Source organism: Hypomesus nipponensis, chromosome 1 (genome assembly GCF_054491055.1).
Source record: "Hypomesus nipponensis isolate SF chromosome 1, ASM5449105v1, whole genome shotgun sequence".
NCBI lineage: Eukaryota > Metazoa > Chordata > Actinopteri > Osmeriformes > Osmeridae > Hypomesus > Hypomesus nipponensis.
In genome coordinates, this window is record NC_140361.1 from 15428909 (window position 1) to 15450816 (window position 21908).

The following is a 21908-nucleotide window of genomic DNA, read 5'->3' on the forward strand; positions in this document are numbered from 1 at the left end:
CGATAGAGGAAGAAACTAATCACAAGTTATTAAACAAATTCACATTACCAAATTTTTGCTTTTTATTTATTGCAAAACTGTGCTGAAATTGTTCATTGACATTTTGTAGCTATCCTTCATTAGAACCTTGACAAATAAATTAAACATATAGGCTACCTATTGTTAAAATCTCCAATTACAAGTGATCAGGCTGGCATCTGTCCTTGGCCTGCTTACCATTCTTTAAAACAGCACCTCTCCCTCCCTCCCTCCCGGATAACCCCGTTAATTACGTTGATGCCTCAACATGCATTAATTCCAGAGATGATTATAATTCCAGTATGTGTCTACTGTAAGCTGCACCACATACTGTTTAGCCTCAAGCAGACTTCCCTGAACACATTGATTCACAGTTGAGTCATGATACATGGCCTCCTGGCTAAGCTCAGTGTTAAGACCTAATAACTTTCTGGGTTTGGACCCCAGGACCACACCTTAACACACAACTCCAGCTGCTCTTCCCATCTAAACTTCCATTAAACCCGATGAGGGAGACACTGGCTAAGGTGTCACAGTAAGACTGAGTTATCATGGCTTAGGAGTGTCACAGTAAGACAAGCTTAAGACAACCCTAAGGGCAATGTGCATTTGGAGACGTTCCTGAGACCAGCGGCCATGTTTATAATTCAGTTTATAAATCACTGACCCCCATGTTGGTAGTTCTGTATTGGAGAACAAGGAAGGCATGGTATTGTCAAATGATCAGTCCTCAGTCACCACACAGTTCCACAGTTCCTCTTCCCTTTATATATCCCTTTTGTTTTCTCCTCCTTTTCTTCCTGCTTCCTTCCCCCCCCTTTCTCCTCTACTTCCACTTCCTCCTGCTCTTTTTCGCACACGTCCACCAGGTCACATCTTGTTAGACGAATAAAGCAGGTCGATCTGCTCTTGGAAGCAGTTCCTTAGCTCCGTTCTCTTGGACTTCAGGGTGGGGGTGAGGAGGCCGTTCTGGACGGAGAACATCTCTGTATGTATTGCAATGTCCTTCACCTGGAACACACACCCACAAAGACTCGAGCACACTTCGATAACGCATCGTATCAAACACATGATCGCATGTAGTGTTTATTACAGGGTGGTAAATGATCCCTGGCAGTGTTGTATGATCCTACCTGTTCAAACGACTTTAGACCTCCTTCCTTGCCCAGTTTCAACATGTCTTGCAAGATGGCCGCCTTCACTTCCTGTGGAAAAAACAGCGGCAGTGAGGAACACCAGAGCAGGAAGAAAGACAAACACTGTGATGTGAGGAGGAAATACCCCATATGTTAGAGATTATGGTTTAGGATTCCTGTAAGCAAGGTTCAAGGGTCAGAGGTCAGGTTTAGTACCTTGCGGCTGCAGAGATCCAGGTATCCCTCTCCTTCCAGGCCCTTCTTCTTGGCCCAGCCAGGCAGGAAGTCAGGATCGGGCACCACAATGGCGACCAAAAAGGCCTGCAGGCTGTCTCCGTGGACAAACACCTGGGCGAGTGCGTCAGACTGGACGTACACATTCTCTATCTTCTCCGGAGCAATGTATTCCCCCTGAGCAAGCTTAAAGATGTGCTTTTTCCTGTCCACTATCTTCAACGTGCCATTCTACACACACACACACACACACACACACACACACACACACGGATATGTCAGATTTGTGTTTAACAGTGTGGTGGAGTTGTGTTTCTGATGGTGGGGTGTCAGAAAGCAGGACTGACCAGTTGCCATTTCCCAATGTCTCCAGTGTGGACCCAGCCGTCTGCGTCAATAGTCTCTTTGGTCTTCTCTGGGTCTTTAAGATAACCCAGGAACACGTTGGGCCCTTTCACACACACCTGGACACACACACACACACTCAACTGTTACAACATCACAGATAATGGGATGCTGACAATTAACTGTTGTATCAGCCAAGGAATTTATTGCAGTATGCCAGACTGCCAGTAAATCAGGTTGTCAGTGACCCAGGCTGCCAGTGAACCAGCTTGCCAGTGAACCAACCTGCCGGTGAACCAGTTTGCCAGTGAACCACCCTGCCAGTGAACCAGCCTGCCAGTGAACCATCCTACCAGTGAACCAGCTTGCCAGTGAACCAGCCTGCCAGTGAACCATCCTACCAGTGAACCAGCCTGCAAGTGAACCAGCCTGTCAGTGAACCAGCCTGCCAACGTGTCCCTCACCTCTCCTTCCCCGTTAGCAGCCAGGTAGTTCATCTCTGCCACATCTACCAGCTTGATATAGTTACAAGGAAGAGGAGCACCGACATGTCCTGGAGACACAAACACATATTAGGCAACAATGTGTATGTTTGTGTGTGTGTGTGTGTGTGTGCCTTTGTCTGTGTGTGTTACCTGCGGTCCAGTCTCCAGGCATGGTCAGTGTGCACCCAGCAGTACACTCCGTCTGACCGTATCCTTCATAGAACTGTGGGGAGAGAACAGGGTGTCAGGATCAGTCAGAGCAGGCCAGAGGCACGTATCCCAGCATGCTTTGTGTCGTCTGACCTGGCAGCCGAGCACAGCGCGGAGGAAGGTGAGGACGGTGGGGGAGACTGGGGCAGCACCAGTGATCATCATGCGCACGCGGCCACCAAGGGTCGCCTGCAGGGGGAGACAGAGAGACAGACAGGTTGTAGTACTGGGAGAACACACTGGTTTTAGTAATACTGTCACTAGGGGAGTCAGAAGCTATTGGCGTTGACAGGAAGGACTCACCTGAACCTTACTGAAGATGAGGCGATCCCATAGGCTGTCTTTTCGGACAATGCCACGCTTTAGCTCCGCCTCCTTCCTCCGGTAGGCGAAACCCAACAGCCAGCGCTTCAGAGATGTGTTGGCTTGACCATATATCTATACACACACACACACACAACAGGCAGAGCAGATACTGTTGATAACCTGTGTCTACAAATCAAAAATAGCATAGTCACCAACATAGGGTCAGGCTTCAAGGGTCTGGGGTCAGGGTGAGGTCACCTTGTCAACCATCCTGTTGAGGAGCCGGGGCACCACAGGGAAGATGGTGGGCCGCAGGGTGGTCATGTCATCCATCAGACCCCGGATGTCACCTTGGAAGAAGCCGATCCTCGCCCCGTGGACCAGCATCGCGCCCTGAAGAGGGGAAGGAGCGGAGGGGGGCGGTAGAAGGATGTAACAGCAGGGTGGTGAAAGCAGAGGGGGCTAACAGCAGAGGGAGGTGACAGCAGTGAGGTAACCACAGAGAGTAACCAATGCAAGCAGCGGTAGGGTAGGAGGTCAGAGCGGCTGGATCAGAAACGTACCTGGACTACTCTCTCAAACATGTGGGCCAGGGGCAGGTAGGAGAGGTGAACATCATTGTGGTCTATTGTGCAGATGGCCTAGAGCAGCGGCAACAGAGCGAACACACACAACACAAAACAGGAGACACACAGGGGAGAGGAGGGATCAGGTTATCGTGTGCGTGTACCTCCACAACCCTCTCAAACATGTGGGCTAGAGGCAGGTAAGACAGCAGCACATCCTCATGGCTGGTTTGGAGAGACGGCTGGAGGAGAAGGGAAAGGAAAAGAAAGGGCGGGAAAAGAGAAGGATAGATAGTGTCAGGCAGTGGTGTTAGACGAGAAATTGTGAGCAGAGAGAAAAGACCACAGCTTGGTGTTTCCTGATGAGAGTACGAACCAGCCAGCCAGCGAACCAGCCAGCCAGCGAACCAGCCAGCAATCCCTAGCAGCTGACAAGGATGCTGACAGTGCCAGCATCCTTGTCCGCATATAAACACATACCTGAGTGATCTTGATGACGGCCGAGCAGTTGGCAACAACATTTCCATGAGTCAGCATAGCTCCCTTTGGGTTTCCTAAAGAAGATACATACACATATTGCAGGTCAGAAGTCTAGACACAGACACAGTTCTCTCTGACACACACACACACACACACACACCTGTGGTTCCGCTGGTAAAACAGATTACTGCCATGTCCTCAGGTCTGGGGGGCTGGGGGTCAGACACACAAGGAGCAGGGTTTAAACAAATCACAAGCCAACGTCATCCAATCAGGATTGAGGGGTTTGTATACTGACCCGTGGCTGTTGGTGGTGGGCCCTGCCAATCACCTAGAAGACAAAAACAGAGGAGGATGTTACAGATCACAGGAAGAGCCAGCAACTGTTCCTGCCCACTGTGTACCCTCTACCACAGCCTTCTACCCCAGTCTCAGCTACCTTCCCTGGCCCTGGCCCTGGCCCTTGACCCAGCCCCAGCTCCTCACCTCCATGTCTGCCAGGCTGAGGATCTGTATATCAGCCTCCAGGCCTCGGGCAACCAGCTCTGGGTCCAGTCTGTCCATCAGGACGATGGTTCTGACGCTGTGCTCTCTTCCTCTCATACACTCCAACACAAGAGAGACTTTCTCTGGCACGTCACACACAATAGTAGAGATGGAGGCTGCATGCACGCACACACATGCACAGACAGACACACACATCATGTCCAGTTGAATAGGAATTCACTAAATAACGAATTGACAGACAGATGAGTTCAGAGCATGTGGTCATGGTGATGGGGACCTACCCTTGTCGATGATGTAGGCGATGGCCTCTGAGCCCAGAGTGTCATAGAGAGGAACAGACACCAGAGAGTAGGTGTAGCAGGCCAGCTCTGAGATGGTCCACTGAGAAAACACACACACACACACAGGTGTGTTTACTAATCACACTGGCAACACTTGTTTCAGTAGTCAATCTTCATATAAACACGTTTGTATGTGTGCGTTGTTGTTTATGAGGTGTTTCTTGTATTTATGATTTTGAGTCATAGTTGTTGTTGTTTGTTGTTGTATCTGTGTGTATGTGTGTGTGTGTGTGTGTGTGTGTGTGTGTGTGTATAAAATGACCTCCGGTCTGTTCTGGGAGAAGATGCCGATGTAGGGGTCAGAGGAGGCAGAGTGACCCCTGTGGAGCAGCGCTGACCCCAACGCCTCGGCACGTGCCGCCACCTCGCCGTACGACAGCCAATCATACGGCTGCTTGTGCTTCCTGGAGCCCAGGCACGGCCCGTTGTCTGGGAGACGAAAACGCACAGAGACAATGAAAAAATACACACGATACATACACACAGGACCAATGTGCACAAAAAAAAACCCCACAAAGATCTTTAAAGGTCTCTCCTAACGGTTCTGACAAAGATAGTTTGGTTTTGATGATGGTTTTGATGGTTCTACAGGTTTGGATACTCACTAGATACCCGGGCTCCTCTTAGGAAAAACTCGTACATGGTCTTAGCGTCCTCGTAATAATAAGTCATGGGACTGTTCACCAACACTGACTGCCGGGCAAACTCTTCACCCTGATTGGATAAAACCAACGTTAAAACCACAATGGTGTCTGTCAAGGCATTTGTTGGCCTTTTTCTTGCCTTTATTTGACAAAGACAGTTGAGACTGACAGGAAATGTAGGGAAGAGAGAAAGGGGAAGACATGTAGAAATGACCCCGAGCCGGATTCGAACCCAGGAACTGCCCCCCCCCCCTGACAGACATCCTCAGCAGACAGAAACACACGCAGGGTTAAAACACGACAAGCGCAAACACACCTGGACCAGGGAAGACTGCATGTCGAGGTCGCATGGAGGTTTGAGTGGGCGGGGCCTGGTGGCCAGCCAATAGGTGGTGAGGGCTGCCACGCCAGCCACGCCCACCAGAGTCCTGGTGGAGAGGCTCCTCAGGAAGCTGTGAACCTCCTCCAGCTCTGGCACACGCAGCCGGCGGCCCAGCTCTAGGCTCAGCATGCTGGCTCTGTGGAGCGGGGGGGCGGGAGCAGGGGGGCTGGGGAACAGGGTGGGTCACAGGTGTGGGGGGGGGAGGGCGGTGTGTCTGGGCAGGGTGGGGTGGGGAGGAGGCGCAGGACACAAGAGAAACACTGTCTCGGGAGAGGCTGTGGAGAAGGGAGAGAGGGTAAAAAATTGACACCAGCACTTGACACACTGCATGGGGACAGAGTTTACATTGAGTAGACGCTCTTATCCAGAGCGTCTTACAGTAAGTACAGGGACATTCCGAGGTAAGTAGGGTGAAGTGCCTTGCCCAAGGACACAACGTCATCTGGCACGGCCAGGAATCGAACTAGTGACCTTCAGATTACTAACCGCTCAGCCACCTGACACCTGAGGGTTAGTTAATCTTAACTCTGAACACCGGACACTCAAATACACACCGCTGTCACTCATTTTCACAATATCTCTTTCTGAGAACAATGAGAGAGAAAAGACAGCGAGGTAAGCAATCAGTGACCCCTGTACTGATAACGTACCGGCTAAGAGTAAAATAATCTCAGGGTCAGAGAGAGCTGATCCAGGGTCAGAGTGATCCAGGCTATCTCTGCCGGAGAAACCAGCTTTCGTGTCCGGGCTGAATCACATTACACTGCATTTAACAGATTACCGCTAGACACAGCCACATAGCAAGACCTGTATTTCTGTCTCCGTTAATAACAGGGGTGACAAAGGAACAATTCTGTACTCTGCATTCTCAGGTCCGTTGGAGTTTCTTTGTGTTTGTTTCGCTAGCAGGTGGTGTACACAGCTTTTACCGTTGTCATGTCAACTCAGATCCAGATGCTGCAACTTCTCTGGCCAGGATCCTAAAGTCTTGCCACCCTGAGAGCCAGTCAACAAGACATTTCTCCCTCCTCAAACCTTGACCTGGAAACCAGAATTGTCTTTGCACCCTCACAGCACCCTTCTCTGTCCCTGACCTACCTGGCGCAGCTCACCTGGAGAGGGACTGGGAACCGGTTTCCTAGAAACTGAACCAGGAGACCGTTCTAGAACCCTATCACTGACTGTGGACTCATCATCTTGCTAAATCAATGGTCCAGGGGACGTGATTGCCTCCGAAGCATTTCTTTATCTTGCAACCCCCCCCCCCCCTCCACTCCTTTATTACACTTTAACAACTTTACCTCGAACCTCCATTCCTTTCCCTAGACACTCATCCAGCCTCCCTTCTCACCCACCTCAGAGCCCCAGCAGTGGGTTGCTTCCTTCCGCCTGCATATCTGAGGAGGAAGGCTGGATCACATGATGCTGGCCCTGAACACACTCACCCTAACCTACACACAAACCTGAACCACCTTCTGTACACACCTAACCTGGCAGCCCTGCCAGCCCAACTTCGCCCCGCCCACAAAAAGATTTGGTCTGGAAGTTGGGCGGACCAATGAAATTGCCAGGGCGGGCTTTATACGATGATGGACAGATGATCAACAGTAACGTAATCAACAACGTCACCAAAGAGCCCTTAGGTTGAATTTGTTTTCAACAAACAACATATTACGTTGCTCTGATTGGTTGTAGGTCTATCCAAGTGAGCGAAGAGGCATTTGTTTTAAGAGTTCGGTTTAAACACGCCCCATAGTCACAGCCCAACGGAGAGTTATCAGACTCATGTTCTGACTAGAATTATGAGTATGACAACGTCAGGCTAGTACACACCATAACCCAAAGCCTGTATCAAGTCAAACCAGCTGAGAAGGGAGATGAGAGGAATTCTTTCCATCTCCTTAATGACAGTTCACTGTCTAGGAGCCCAGAGAGACCAGCAAGTAAGCGTCTCTCTAATTTAACGTTACATTGTTGAACCAGTAAACATCTGACTCCGTTCAGCCTACAAACTACACACATGCAGTCCAACACAAAACATAAACGCACAACGGTGAAGTACCACAAATACAGTAGACAAACACAAAAGTATTTACCCAATCCAAACCACTGTGAGCCAGAAGTCCTCCTGGACATGTGTGTGTGAGTGTTTGTATCAATGGTCACAGACAGAGAAGCAACAGGACATTTAGATCCAGCAGACCCGCCTGATGTGCAACCTCCGCATCCAATCAAAGGTCGCGGGGAACCACCCATGCGGAGCACCCATCACTGTCATTGGTCAGCAGGCTGCGGTGTAAATGTGCAGTCGACTGCTGAGTGGAAGATGTCTGTAGGCAGGTGGGGGGGGGGGGGGGTATTGACAAATAGGCTGATCAATCAGCCTGAAGTTGCTTAACTTGGGAGGTGATTACATTAGCTTCTGCAATTCAATCACTGCCATCACAGCCATGACATATCTTAGCTTGCACCGAAGTGTGTGCGTATGTGTGTGTGCGTGTGTGTGTTATAACAGACTGGGAGACGGTTTAATCTACAACCTGTGTTCATGCTGATGTATTTTACCACTCATTGACCTGCTCTGCATGACTGCGTGGCCCTCTACACCTCCTGTCCTCCCATCCCTCTCTCCGTCCACATCTACACCTTCCTCCCCCCCTCTCCCTCCCCTAGGGCAGCAGCAGCCTGGTGTGTGAGGTCACAAAACACCATGCAACAAGCGCTTCCATACGCATGTGTGTTAAGGTGTGCATGCTTGTATGCATGTGTGCTTCTCTGCATAAGTCTGTTGAGTCTGTTGGTGTCACAGAAGACAGGATTAGACGGAAGTTAAAGAGAAAGCTGGGTGGGGCCATGTTTCAGCATCCAATCAGAGAATTTCACCTTTCCCCTCAAAACCTGCAGTCTGAAGGGGCAGAAGCCCCCTTCTGCTGGGAGCTTTAGAGATAATACCTCCTGGGTTGCAAGCGTCAGTGACACACGATCAACTTTGACAATGTATTGACTGCGCATATTAGTATAGCCTAAAGATTGCAGGCTATAGCCTGGATATATACCTCTCTTACTGAAACTCGCGCAAATTAAGCTACATGAAAATTCACAACGCTGAGCGGTACTTGCCGCAACGTGGCTATAGTTGCTGGACGTTAAACAATCTACAGGGCTACACATTTACACAAACATAATGACGACACATCTACAAATAAATAACTGTTATTCCGATAAGTAATACATAATTATTAATGCGATACAGTTTTGCATAAAAGCTCGTTCCGTTTCATTTCACACCAATCACACCAGTGACACCAGTGCAACATGGAGCAGTTCACTGAACATATTATTAGGATATATCTCAATAAAGTTAGAAGTAGTAAATACACATATTCAATATGAACTGAAAGCAGAATATAAGATACAATTTATACGCTTGGAAATTTCCAAAATTCCCACCAACCTGTGCCGTGTGCAAGGGTTATAGACCATGCGTTGTGCGTAGAACTGAGGGTAGACTCTACACTGAACAGTTGTACACCTAACTCGTTGAGTGGGGTGTTTGGACTAATCAGAAAGGGAGTTACGTGACACTGGCTCAAACCCTTTTGTAAAGGCACTTCCTATTGGTAGACGTAACCAGAGTATAATTTGTGGTTGCAAATTATACGACGTACATAGTGTACTGTCCTACTGTCCGCACTGAACTTCGACCGACCAGGATCACAATTATTATTCCCGCGGTCTGCTATTTAGGCCTACATCTCGGATTTGTTTATCATAGGGTTACACACCAACATTTTGTTACCACCTAGGCAATATGAAATGTATCTGTGAGTCTCAGGGAGGTATTCCACTCTAAAAGTAGCCTAACCCTTTGTAGCAATAGGAGAAACTTTTGAAAAAAGCTTCCATTCACTGCAGTTCAGAAACAGAAATCGTTTTATCTCAAATGAGTATGTCTATGAACCGTGAGGACATGTACAAATGTTGATGTAGAGGACATATTCCAAAACTATAAATTATAAGATTAAAGCCATGAGAGCAGGGCTTTAAACTAAACACTTCGCTAGGCAGGACAGTTGTTAACACAATTGTGTGTTGGCTACAATATCATACTGTAAACTTAGAACACCAGAGTTGTAGATATTCATCTAACGATGTGGTTATTATACACTCATTTGTGTCAATATCACCAATGGAGTGTATTCTGTTCTAATTCAAATGTGTGATATGAAGCCTGGACCATGCTGCCATATCAACTACAGTAGGCTACAATAAAACGTTCTGATCAGTAATGTATTTGCTTATAAAACCATAAATTCGGATCAGGTTGGGTCGAGCCTGTAACTCCATTCTAGTCTCGCTCAAGTTGTTGGGCACAGAGAACTTTAATAAATAACATAACATAACCCCGCCCCCGGTCCACTGCGCCCGGGACCCATGCCTCCAACGCATCATTCATTACCGTTAGATGAGAGAAACCCAGAGGATCGCACCAGTCGTCATGTCCAGATCAAACCACCCGTGCACAGTTGCAGTCCTCGTTCTGTTCTTCTCGGGACCCTGTCTAGCAAGCCACAAACTCCTGGTGTTCCTGATAGACGGATTCCGTTATGACTACATGGACAACCTGCACAATTTGCCGGGATTCCGAGAGATAGTGGAGAACGGGGTGAAGGTGGATTACATGACCCCGGACTTTCCCAGTTTATCGTACCCCAACTACTATACTCTGATGACAGGTGCGTATTCCGCCGCGCATGTCGCCAAATCAGTGAACAACGGCAATGTTGCCGCTTTACATCGATTAGGCGACACTGTAACTTTCCAAACTCTTCTTTCAAAAGAACGTAGACCACAGTTGTTGTCGGAGGCATTGTGAAGTTGTCCCAGTGAGAGCAGTCATACAGACAAACGGTGCTTGATCTGTCGTGTAAATGGCAATGAGTCGTTTCTCTCAGATGACAGTAAAAGCTTGCCTACTAACTGCCAGGTTGACAGGGTTGGTTGAGAGAAAAAATGCAGAGTGAGGGAGAGAGAGGAAGAGAGAGCCATGCAGAGAAATGGATTTCAGAGGGAGAGGGAGGCAGAGAGACCTAGACATTTCAGAGGGAGAGGGATGCAGAGAGAAAGAAAGAGAGAGAGGGTGGGCAGGGAGATTTCAGGGAGATTGATGTAGAACTAGGTACAGTATTGACTAAGGCTGAATAAGACCATTGACAGACAGGAGCCTGGCACTGAGCTTGCCAGAGGAAGGACTGCAGCCGATCCTCTTTACTGGCTCTGCACATTGTACTTTCCTAACCCCCCCCCCCCTCCGTCTCTCTCTTTCTCCTTCTCTCTCTCACACACACACTTACACACAAACCATACACACATCAACAGGGATGGTGTTGGCACCCACACTGGCTTTATTGTTACTGAGACTGTTGTGTTGCCTCTGTCAACTGTCGCCCAATCAGAGCCCAGAAGGGGAGCATGACTGTGATGGAGGGGTCATCAACAGGGAGAGGGCTGAGGGGATGACTAGGAAGCTTGGGGTAGATTGGTTTCTGGAGTGGGGTGGGCGGGGTAGATTGGGTGACTGTTACAGGTAGAGTGGTTGAGGCAGGGGATGTAGCAAGGGTAGGGAAGGTGGGGTACACTAGATATTTGGGTTTGCTGTTGTAGCGACAATGTGGGGCTACTGATGTAGGTCAGTAGCGGGGAAAAGATGACGTGAGGATAGTTTTGCGCGGTGGGGTAGTTGTCTGGGGTTGTCTAAGCTAGGAGGGATGTACTGAACACCTTGTCTTGACTCAGGGAGCAGGAGGGCGAGTGAGATAGGCAGGAGGGCTAGAGAGCGGCCACATTATCATCCGTAAGCCCCAAATACAACAGCTCCAGTTGCACTATGGGCCGGGCCGGGCGGCAGGCAGCAGTACAGAGCTGATCTGCTGATGGAGGGTGTTTTTCTGGAACATTCTCCTCAACAAAGCTGGGCTCAGGCTGCAACCCAAACAATGGCCCCCGTCACTCCCTGCTATGGCCGTGGCCAGATTGTAGTCATGCAGAAACGGACACATCAAGGCTGATCAAAACTTCAGTGGGTGAATGAATGTTTGAGGACAGGAGAGATTAGGAGAGGTTGGAAACCATGGTCTCATTTGTCCTTTATGGCGTGACTCCCTCTCCCAATCCCGTGTAAACCTCTTTTTCCACACACTAACCTGATCCAGCTGTGGGGGGGGTGACGCACACCGAAGGAATATAAATGTAGTGGATCACAGTCAAAACCAAGCCCTAAGTACTGCCCTCTGTAAGGGAACATTAGTTAAAGGACACCTGTTGTTTTAGAGTTGTAGATCTCCATGCTTTTGTTTGAAGGTATTTTCTATGTACGCCAGCCAAAAATGGGATCTAGCCAGCTGAAATGAGCAAAATGAGTTTTGGGTAGTGTGTTGAAAAACCTATCCTATTTCAAGAAAACACAGTATGAAACATGGAGAAAAATGTGTCTCCTACAAGAACCTCCAGTCCCAGTGAACTTGCAGTTGACCCCTGGAGCTGCCAAGGTCAGCTCGACTGTTTTTGTATATATTCTCTGTGAAATTCCGAAAATGGCTAATTGGAGCTTTAACAGAAACCTGTGGGTATTGGTTTGGCAACAGGGTACGGCGGCATCCTTGGGCAGCATTCCTGCTCTAACGAGCTGTGTTTTACAGCAAATGCAACACACAATACAACTCCTAGAACTCCGAACAACACAAAGCGCATTGTGTTGCCTTCTGGTATGAAATGGACTATATAAATGAATACAGTTTAAGTTTAGTTTCATTTGTGAGACAGCAGGGTACTGTAGCTAAGGTCTATGTCTCTGAGACCGCCTCAACAACTTGAGTCTGAGAAGTTCACAGCGATTTACAACCACACCCCAGCAGTACACCATGTCTTACTGTGGGGTGAAACCCCACCTTTCAGGAAGAATGTTGTTTCTTTTGGAGGTATGTTGTTTTGTTTCAATGTGTACAGCTGTACATGATTGAAATGACAATAAAAGCCACTTGAACTTCCAGCCCCCAGCTCCTTTCAACCAGGGCAGTCCACAGTCTGCAGCCTTCACACCATTCACCTCCAAACATAAACCAGGCTGGTCCACCGTCTTCAGCCTTCACACGATTCACCTCCAAACATAAACCAGGACTGTCGTGTACTTCTGACTCAAACTTAACTCTGTGTTTGTGTGTGTATGGGATTGTAGGGGGTTACATATGGGCCAAACAACCAAAACGAATTCCCCTGTGGTTTAAAGGAAGATGGGAAACTGAACAGTGTATCAGCATGAACCAAATAATGCTTATACCAATACAATCACAGTTATTTGACTCTATGAATCAGGAAAAAAAATCAGAGACTCTATAAATCAGAGAGACAGCAAGATGTGAGGAAGGAGAATGAGTATGAGTAAGGACAAGCCAGAGCTGAGGAGAAGGTCTCAGTCTTTGTGTGTGTGTGTCTGTGTCTTTGTGTATGTGTGTGTGTGTGCATGTGTGTGTGCACGCAGGGCGGTACTGTGAGGCGCACCAGATGACCGGTAACTACATGTGGGACAAGGCGTCGCAGAAGGAGTTCCTGATCGGCACCAACCCAGACAGCCGGCTGCCCCTGTGGTGGGATGGGTCCGAGCCCCTCTGGGTAACCATGCAGAAGCTACGCAAGAGGGCCTACATGTACTTCTGGCCTGGTAGGTCTCCGAGATAGCCGAGAGGGATGATGACTTTCATGAATCTGTCAATGTTAAAAGGGTTCAAGTGAACAATCTTTCCTTTAGGAGTACTACTCCCACAGCCCGTTCCGGACGTTCTCAAGCCGGTAGCCTTTGGCTCTCGGTTGGGACAGTTGTCGGCTGGTTCTAAAAGCCTCATATGTCTTCCGCAGTACTCTGTTTGTTGCCAGGTTTGAACTAACCGTGCCTGGCTGAGGGCTGTGGGACTGACTTCCCTCTGTTTTGCCTGGTTCTCAGGTTGTGAGGTGGAGATTCTCGGGGTGCGGTCGTCGCATTGTGAGCAGTATGTCTACAACCCTTCCGAGAAGAACCTGACGGACTCCATGGAGAACGCCCTTAATGCTCTCCAGTAAGACCCTTTGAGTACTCCCTCAGTTCTCTAAAATGAAACCTAGAAAATTCCCACACCGTTCTGTGGGATTATATTTTGTTTCCAGAAGAGGGCAAGCAGACATGGCTGCCATTTACTACGAGAAGATTGACGTGGAGGGGCATCACTACGGGCCAACTTCGAACGAGGTGAAGACAGCTGTTGAGAGACTAGACTCAGCCTTCCAGATTCTCAACCAGAAGATAAAGGTAACATGTATCAGACTCTCAACAAACCTCTACAACCCCTAATCCTCACTCAAACTAAACTCTGAATTTGAAGCCTACCTGTAAGGAGAAAAAAAAGAAGGCTCCTGTTCAAAACAAGTCACCAAATTAGGTCAGATTAAGGAGGGGAAAGTAGGACTGTGAACGACCAGGCAGTAGCTACATGTGTGTACTGGTGCGAACAAACAGCATGTGGTGACTGCAGTGTTCTGACGAGTTCCAGGAGAAGAACATGCGTGACGTCCTGAACGTGGTCATGTTCTCGGACCACGGTATGACAGACATCAAGTGGATGGAGAAGGTGATCGAGTTGGACCGCTACATCAACATGACAGATGTGGTCAAGATGATGGATCGCGGCCCTGTGGTCAGCCTATGGCCCAAACCCAGCCACTTTAATATGGTGAGGCCAAGTGTCACCAGCCAGCCAGCCAGTCCGTTGTCATGTAGCTCAGCATGTCGTTTATACCTCAATCTACTGACTGCTGTCAGATTTACCGCGCTTTGAGGGGAGTAGGCAACATGAAGGTGTACCAGAAGGAGGAGATTCCAGATCGGTTTCACTACCGCGGAGGAAAGTTTGTCTCCACCCTGTCTCTGGTGGCTGATCCAGGCTGGTTCATCACTGAGGTGAGAAAGGACAGGTCAGCTTATTATGAACACAACTTTGTCTGGCAGACATTGGGTCAAACCCGGTTTGCGAATACTGTCCCATATTGCTATGTTATTGATCTTTGACTCAGGTGTGGTTCTAACCCATGTCTTCATGTTACTAGAATAAGGCCAAACTTCCTTTCTGGAAAAACAGCACTTCTGGGGAGGCAGAGGGCTGGCAGCATGGTTGGCATGGTTACGACAATGAGTTTGTGGATATGAGGGGCTTCTTTCTGGCACAGGGGCCAGGTAATTACAAGTTTATCAAAAGCGGCCGACGGTGTATCTGTGGTAGATAAAGACAAACCTGGCCAATAAGTAACAGAGTCACTGACAGTTCTGCGTTGTACATTCTAAATATATTTGGACATTGACTTTGTTTATACCATTTTGTACATCTGTAACTGAACACGAGAAATCTTACAATCAGTCTGTGTAGTAAAGCAATCTCAGTCCTGTCCTTAACTAATCCCCCCAGTTACATATTAAACATCATGGATCGTAAACTGGAAGTTATTCATCTACAAACGATCATTTGAATGACTGCCCCATTTTGTGGGTTATCTGTGTGTATTCGTGTGTTCCATCAGATTTCAAACGGAACGTACAAGCAGCCCCCATCAGAGCGGTGGATGTGTACCAGCTGCTGTGTCGCACCCTGGGCATCCCGCCTCAGCCCAACAACGGGTCATGGTACCGGGTGGAGTACCTTCTGAGCGGGGCTGCCAGAAGCACAAGCCTCTGGAGGTGGGCGCTGCTCCTCCTGGGCCTTCTGCTGTCCACACGGGGCTAGAATCCAGAAGCCCCGTCGCTTGGACCCCGGTTGAAACCACAGGCTTGGACTTGCTTTCTCTTCAAGCTCCATCGATTCCTTTATTTATTGTGTTGAATCCTGGCCCTCGGCACCAGCCCGATGAGGTCTTTCTCCTCTGTAGATAGGGTGCCTCACCTGGATGTTTGGATCGACATAAGGACTTTCTAGTGATGATGATGTTGGCCTCTCGGTTTTGACCTCCTCTTCTGCCTCCTCTATTCTGCGATGATGCCGATACAATGAAATGTACGTTTGTTTTGTACTCGATCATCATGGCCTTTTGACTTGGATAAAGACATGCTGTCTGTGAAGTTTGTACTCATTTGATTTGTCAATAAAATGTTTTCAAATCTTAATTCTGGCCCAGAGCAATGAATGTGTGAAGCTGATAGGAGCCAGCATGCTGTTTCTCCTGATCTCTCAGGTCGGGTCACTTCCTCTTTCAGATTGTAACCCCCTAAGTTACAATCACCACTAAACTGTAATAGAGGGTGATTTCTGGGATCCCATCAACAGTAGAGGGTGATCTCTGAGTCTGTTAAAACAAGCAGGCAGAGCTGTAGTTCTCGCCTTTAAGATATGGAGTCTAGAAATGTCATTACAGAGTGAAGGACCTGATAGATCCGGTCTTTATCAAGGTTTACAACAGATCTTGGACACACTTCCCTCTAGTGGCAACGGATGAGTACAGCAACACAGGCACCCACAGATTCACATTGTGCCCTGAAGGGCCATTCTCTTTCTAGTTCATTGATCTACTGTTAGTCCTATCAGAATCAATGTTCCCTGGATCTAATGACAGTGTTTCAGATCACAGAACTAGCGCTCTAGACTTGCAATACTAGCATTCTAGTACAACTAGTGGCGTCGGAGGAGGAGCTTCCTTTCACCGTGACAGCACAGACAGACAGCAGACGTGTGTAACCAAACATGTTATTTTATTATCTTAAAAAGTACACCACCCATGGAGGGCATATCACATCCACTACAACAACAGGAAACACCAGTACTACACAAGTAGGGACCCTTAGATATTATGGACATAAAAAATCCCTCTTATTGTTTACATTATTTTACTAGGCATGACAGATAAACATCATTTACAGTATGACATACCGTCACAATTAGAAACAATGTTATTGAACTCCATTATAAATCCGCAGTGTTTAGGGAAGACATATCATGGACTGTCAGCATCTCATATGAAATATGTTCAATATAAACAGGCTCCTACTGCCACCAGAGACCAGGCTTCTGTCCAGGGGACGACCCCACACTCTTAGGGGAAAAGGGGGCTCCCCAGAGCCATAAACTGTGGTCCCTGTGGGAGAACCCTCCGGAGAACACTTCAGGAACCCCTTTATGGTTCCGGGTAGAGCTTTTCATTATTATTATCTTTTGATCCAACTGAGGTTCTAGCTCAAACTATTTCACCAAAAAGAGGGCTCTACCGGGAACCAAAAGGTGGTTCTCTCTCCGACGGTTCTCCCACGGACACAACAGAAGATGTCTTTTTCCTAAGAGTGTTGAACGGCCCAGGAGAAGGCTTCTGTCTGTCAGTGCAAACGGGAGGAGGAGAGGAGAGGAGGGGAATGAGAGACCCACCTGGTGGATCACGGGGGCCGGACTCTATAGTGGCTCTACCGGCCACGGCCCGGCTAGTGGTAGCAGTCCTACTGTAGTGGTTGTCGTGGTAACGGGAGTACACGAGAGAGAGAGAGCTGTGGTGGCGCCGATGTACGATGTACCGTGAAAACATGCTGTGCTGTGATTGGTCGTCGACGGACCCGCAATATTAGTACCCATTATAAACGGAGGAGGAGGAGAAGGAATAGACGGATTCGAGGCCAGGCTCTTAGAGACAGCGGTCAGCCACCTGCCACAGGCCTGATTGATCAGCATGGCTCGCCGTCTGGCAGGAGCTTGGCCTGGGCTCAGACACCCCGGCCCTCTAACGCTGACCTGGGACCTGTGTCTGAGAACCTGGTCGCTGCAGTAGCACACAAGTAGCCTCCTCTGGACTCACTCAGCACTTTGACGTGGTGTGTGTGTGTGTGTAAGAGAGAGAGAGAGAGAGAGAGAGAGAGAGAGAGAGAGAGAGAGAGAGAGAGATAGAGAGAGAGAGATAAATAGAAAAAAAGAGTCTTTTGAGCATTTAGTATGTGCGTATGTGTGTGAGCGAGTGTGTTTACATTGACATTCACAGGAAAGAGGCTGATGACAGTGTACTAGTTAGAGGACATAGCTAGTGTTTTTGCTGCTGTGGAGGTAGTTTCGAAGAGACTATGAGACCACACAGGGTTAATATGGATATCCAGGCCATTCCCCTATCTGTCTGTCTGTCTGTCTGTCTGTCTGTCTGTGTGTGGGAGTTTGTGTGTGTTTCAGGTCAGGGGAAGAGAGAGGGGGGGGGGGGGGGGTGTAGCTCCAGGTCCAACCCTGCTCTGGATGACAGGAATGTAAGAGGCGGGATAGCACCAGGTCTGACTAACCCTAACCCTGACTCGTACTGCCTGTCTGCCTGACCGCCCGCCCACCTGTCTCACGGCTGAGCTTCTATACACTCTTTATTTACAACCCGACAGCAGCCCTTCCTCCCCCTTCCCCCCCCTCTCGTGCTCACACCTGCCCCCAATGTAAACATCTGTCTTCCTTCAGGGCCCAGGTCTGCGCTGTGGTCAGTGGTCCATCCCCGGTCCAGTCAAAAGTCGTCATCGGATCCCAGCAGTGGCGTGGCCTCCTGGCCGCCAGCTGCGGTGTGTCATGCCTGCTACACGCCAAGCTGGAGCGCCGTCGCAGGGCCCAACCAGAAGGGGGCGCCGCAGGGACGCCGCCAGACCAGGGAGGAGGGGCAACGGAGCAGCGCGTGACCTGAGATTATCACATGATCAATCGGACACGGATAAAATTACCAGCGGAGGGGACTTAGTAGGACGGTCCCAGGTGAGGCGGTGGAACCTGGGGAGGCTGGGGGGGGGGGGGTCGACGGGGCTGGGAGGGGTGGGGGAGGCGTGGCTGACGGGCCAGGCAGGAACGGGGCTGGATGGAGTGGGTTCTCTGGAACACGTGGAGCCAGTCAGCTGGAACAGTCCTATCCCTCCCCTGACCCTGGCCCCGCCCCGGGTCACACGCTGGTGATGGAGGCCAGGCAGTTGGGGGGCTTCTGGAGTTTCTCCGGCTGGGAGCTGGGGGGCTCCGGAATGGTCCGGAAGGTAAAGGGGGGGCCGTTGCCCGTGGCAATGCCCAGGTGCCCAGGGCTCAGGGCTAGGTTCTGGCGGCGGTTGCTCTCCACAATGCTGGAAGTGTTGGACGCCAGACTCTCCCTCGTTCTGCACAGAGGAAGAAAGGAGAGAAGGGAAAGGGAGGAGGAGACAACGTTTTAGACGCAGAGATGAAGAGATTAGACTTACATTCTCACATCCAACACAGACCCTCCAGACAGTCGCTGTCGGCCGTAAAAAGTACGGTTAAGTTAGACCGTCCTCTGTCGATTTGGCCTGACTAACGTTTTGGTCTATACAACACATGGACTTAGGCTGGCGGTCGAAATGAAAGCGGATTGTACGTCAGTGAGCACAGGTCCTAACTAGTTGAAACGGTCATTTATCTTGGGCACCAAAATGGTTTACAGTACAAACTGCCCTCGTTTCCTCAGGAAATAACATGAGTAACTCCACATCTGGGACGTGTTAATGTGTCCAGTGGCAGCGGGCTAGACAGACACGTGATTTTAATCGAGGGCTTCCAGCCCTACACAGATCCACTCACTGCTCCATACCGGCGACACACGCGCACATCCTACGCACACACTTCCCCGCGAGCCAAAAACGCACACGCACCACCCCGACGACGAATACGGACACGCGCACAGTTCACGCAGCGACACACACGCTCACCGCGGGGAGTTGAAACCGCTGTCCACCGTGACGCTGCTGCTGTCCATGCTGTCCAGGCGGGCCGAGTGAGCCGACTGCTGGCTCTGCCCGGGGTCGTTCTCCTTGGGGCAGGGGAAGGTCAGGTTCCTCTCGAACCTCCTCTGGAGGTCTCGCTCCTTCTCTCTCTCCAGCAGCCACTGCATGGTACCGCCTCCCCCGACCCCTCCTCCTCCGCCCCCGCCGCCGCCGCCGCCCCCCTCCGCCGCCTTCTCCTCGGGCCCCGCCCTCTTGGCGGCGGCGTCCTCCAGCTCGTCGTCGTCCGACACGTTGTAGTAGTCGAAGGAGGCCTCGGCGCCGCCGGGGGCCCCCGGCTCCAGGCCTGGGGGCCCGGAGGAGGGGGGGCCGGACAGGGCCAGCAGGGGTCCCGGGGGGTCGAAGCCCTCCTGGCTGTCCAGCACCTCTGCGGAGGACAGGACCGGGGTGCTCCTCAGGGGGCCTGGCTTGGAGGAGTAGCTAGCCTCCCCGTAGCCCCCAGGGAGGGCGTTGGGGGGCGGCTTGAACAGCGTGTCTTTACTAAAGATCTCCTTCCTCTTGTCGATGCTCCCCGAGCCGGAGGCGTGGTGCGGCGGGCCACGCCCATTGGATAGAGGCTCCGCCCCCGGGCCGGCCAGCACCCCCAGCCCGCCGTTCTGACCCTTAACCTCCTCCTTGTACTCCGGGGGGTGTGGCGTCTGTCTGTCGGCCCCCCCCAGCTTCCCCCCTCCCAGGCTGTCGTGGCCGGGCTTTCCCAGGGTGCCGAGCGGGCTGGGCACAGTCAGCACGGCCTCGCTGGAGGCGGAGCAGTGGAAGTAATCGTCCTGTGAGGCGGCGGCGGAGGAGGAGGCGGGCGGGGGTTTGGGGGAGTACGCCTTCATCTCGCCGTACGCAGGGAGACTGTCCCGGCTCTTGCTCGTCTCCAGGCTCCGCCCCCCCCCGTCCTCGCCGGCCAGCTTGGCGGCGGGGGGCGTGGCCCGGGCGTAGTGGGCCGTCTGGGCGGAGGCCCGCAGCGTGCCGTCGTCCGTGTAGTAGCGGCTGCGCTCCTCCAGGCTGCGCTCGTAGTACTCCGGGGGCCCCATCAACCCCTGGCCCAGGGGCCCCTTGGAGTTGTCCATGGAGCGCGAGCGCTCCTTGGCCTTGCTGTCCGAGCGCTCGGTGCGCGACTTCCTCTCCTGGGTGTGGGAGTGGCTGCGGTGCACCTTGGAGTGGGAGGGCCCGTGCGAGGGCTCGGGGAAGGGCATCTCCGTCCGCCGCTTGGCCAGCTCGCCCGACACGTCCCACTCGGGCGTGACGGGCAGGTGCGCCGCGTCCAGGATGTTGGGGTTGCTGTGCGCCAGGTGGTGGCGATGCCGGCTGCGCTCCATGGAGAAGGCGTGTTCGCGCGGCGAGCGCGCCAGCGACGAGCTGTAGTGGCGGTAGTCCCTCTCGGCCAGGTCCAGGTTGGAGCCCTCGGAGGGCTCGCCGCGGGAGGCGCGGGTCTTGCTGTGGGAGCGCGACGGCTTGGCCTGGGGCTTCCGGTGGCCGCGGCTCCGCCGGCTGCGGGCGCTGTGCTGGGCCGAGCTGGCCTTGCTCCGCTGGACGCGCTCCTCCTCCAGGCGCTTCATGACGGCCGTGTGGCGGGCCACGTTCTCCACCGTCAGGTCCGGGTTGATGCGCCGGATGATCTCCATCTCCACGTCCCGCGGCACCGTGCTGGGCGTGTCCTCGTCGCGCAGCGGCCACTCTTCCGGGGGGAACTGGGCGGAGAAGGTGGCCAGCTGCTTGGTTTTGTCCTTCTTGAAGCTGAGGCGGAACAGCTTGAGGCCGAACTTGCGGGCCTGCTTGGCGTCGCCGCCTCCGCCGCCGCCGCCGCCCTCGCGGTCCCGGTGCTTGGTGAGCGTGTCGCTCTTGAAGGGGAAGCTGAGGGTGCTCCGGCTCTTCTCGGTGGGGCCGGCGGGGGCCGGGGTCGGGGGCGAGTGCGGGGAGTGGGGGGAAGGGTAGGCCTCACGGTGGTCCTTGGGCGAACGGCGCTGCAGCGTGGTGTGGTGGCTGGGGGGGTCGTCGCGGTAACTGTTGTACGAGTCCCCGTGGGCTTTGGGGTGGGGCCTGTCTCGGACCCCGCCCGAAGTGGAGGGGGTGATGGTGCCGGAGAGCGGCGACGTACACTGAGTCTGCTGCTGCTGGTGCTGCTGTTGTTGTTGTTGTTGTTGCTGCGTCTGTCGTTCGGCGCCCCGCTCGTCCAAGTGGTACCACTTGCTGCTGGTCCTGATGAGCGAGGGCGTGATAAAGTAGGTCTGCGGCGTCACAATGAAGTATCCCTCCGCCGTCGGGTAGATCTTCCTCTCACGGACCAGCATGCTCAGCGTGTGGTGAAGCACCTCCGCCGTCGGCGTGGGAACGCCTGCAGGGGGACGGAAACAGACCGGGGAGTTAGAGACACAGACGGCGTCTGAGGGGCATGACCCGGATCTTGGAGAGACCCAACGCCTCCGGGAGAGACCAGGGACACTAGAACATCACACAAGGAGACCCTTAATCAT

General features: G+C 51.7%; 3 protein-coding genes across 5 annotated transcripts in view; 1 reads left to right on the forward strand and 2 right to left on the reverse strand.

Moving 5' to 3' along the window:
- Positions 1-252: 252 nt before the first annotated feature.
- LOC146302780 (long-chain-fatty-acid--CoA ligase 1-like) lies at positions 253-5783 on the reverse strand. 2 transcript variants are annotated; one of them, XM_084697235.1, is made up of 18 exons: positions 5589-5783; positions 5234-5342; positions 4891-5057; positions 4569-4668; positions 4267-4442; positions 4079-4111; positions 3941-3992; positions 3781-3854; positions 3298-3375; positions 2993-3127; positions 2732-2866; positions 2522-2617; positions 2369-2441; positions 2198-2286; positions 1736-1852; positions 1371-1619; positions 1152-1223; positions 253-1029 (listed from the first exon to the last, which is right to left on the reverse strand). In XM_084697235.1, the coding sequence occupies exons 1-18, from the start codon at positions 5781-5783 to the stop codon at positions 889-891; spliced, it is 2091 nt and encodes a 696-aa protein (XP_084553361.1). In that variant the 3' UTR covers positions 253-888. The 2 variants fall into 2 exon arrangements, with proteins under 2 accessions (XP_084553361.1, XP_084553362.1); XM_084697236.1 differs by lacking the exon at positions 3298-3375 and adding an exon at positions 3465-3542.
- A 4327-nt stretch (positions 5784-10110) lies between these two features.
- Positions 10111-15791, forward strand: enpp6 (ectonucleotide pyrophosphatase/phosphodiesterase 6). The gene is made up of 8 exons (XM_084697238.1): positions 10111-10390; positions 13192-13371; positions 13651-13762; positions 13851-13992; positions 14234-14413; positions 14503-14640; positions 14787-14913; positions 15255-15791. Exons 1-8 carry the CDS (start codon positions 10120-10122, stop codon positions 15455-15457), a joined length of 1353 nt encoding a protein of 450 aa, XP_084553364.1. The 5' UTR covers positions 10111-10119; the 3' UTR covers positions 15458-15791.
- Positions 15792-16399: 608 nt separating this feature from the next.
- Positions 16400-21908, reverse strand: part of LOC146302782 (storkhead-box protein 2-like) — a 28914-nt gene continuing 23405 nt past the window's right edge. For both annotated transcript variants that reach the window (XM_084697239.1, XM_084697240.1), the window contains exons 3-4: positions 19375-21769; positions 16400-18807 (exon numbers count right to left, since the gene is read on the reverse strand). In XM_084697239.1, coding sequence (XP_084553365.1) covers positions 18603-18807; positions 19375-21769 — 2600 coding nt within the window. In that variant the 3' untranslated portion in view covers positions 16400-18602. The remainder of the gene's footprint in view (positions 18808-19374; positions 21770-21908) is intronic.

Bases quoted from the DNA above. Each gene is read 5' to 3' on its own strand.
- LOC146302780 (XM_084697235.1), bottom strand. From the start codon at position 5,783: ATGCTGAGCCTAGAGCTGGGCCGCCGGCTGCGTGTGCCAGAGCTGGAG. The intron at 2,442-2,521 runs GTCAGACGACAC...CTCTCCCCACAG, and splicing joins GCGCTGTGCTCGGCTGCCAG to TTCTATGAAGGATACGGTCA. The intron at 2,287-2,368 runs GTAACACACACA...TTGTGTCTCCAG, and splicing joins GCCTGGAGACTGGACCGCAG to GACATGTCGGTGCTCCTCTT.
- enpp6 (XM_084697238.1), top strand. From the start codon at position 10,120: ATGAGAGAAACCCAGAGGATCGCACCAGTCGTCATGTCCAGATCAAAC. The intron at 13,372-13,650 runs GTAGGTCTCCGA...CCTGGTTCTCAG, and splicing joins CTACATGTACTTCTGGCCTG to GTTGTGAGGTGGAGATTCTC. The intron at 14,914-15,254 runs GTAATTACAAGT...GTGTTCCATCAG, and splicing joins CTTTCTGGCACAGGGGCCAG to ATTTCAAACGGAACGTACAA.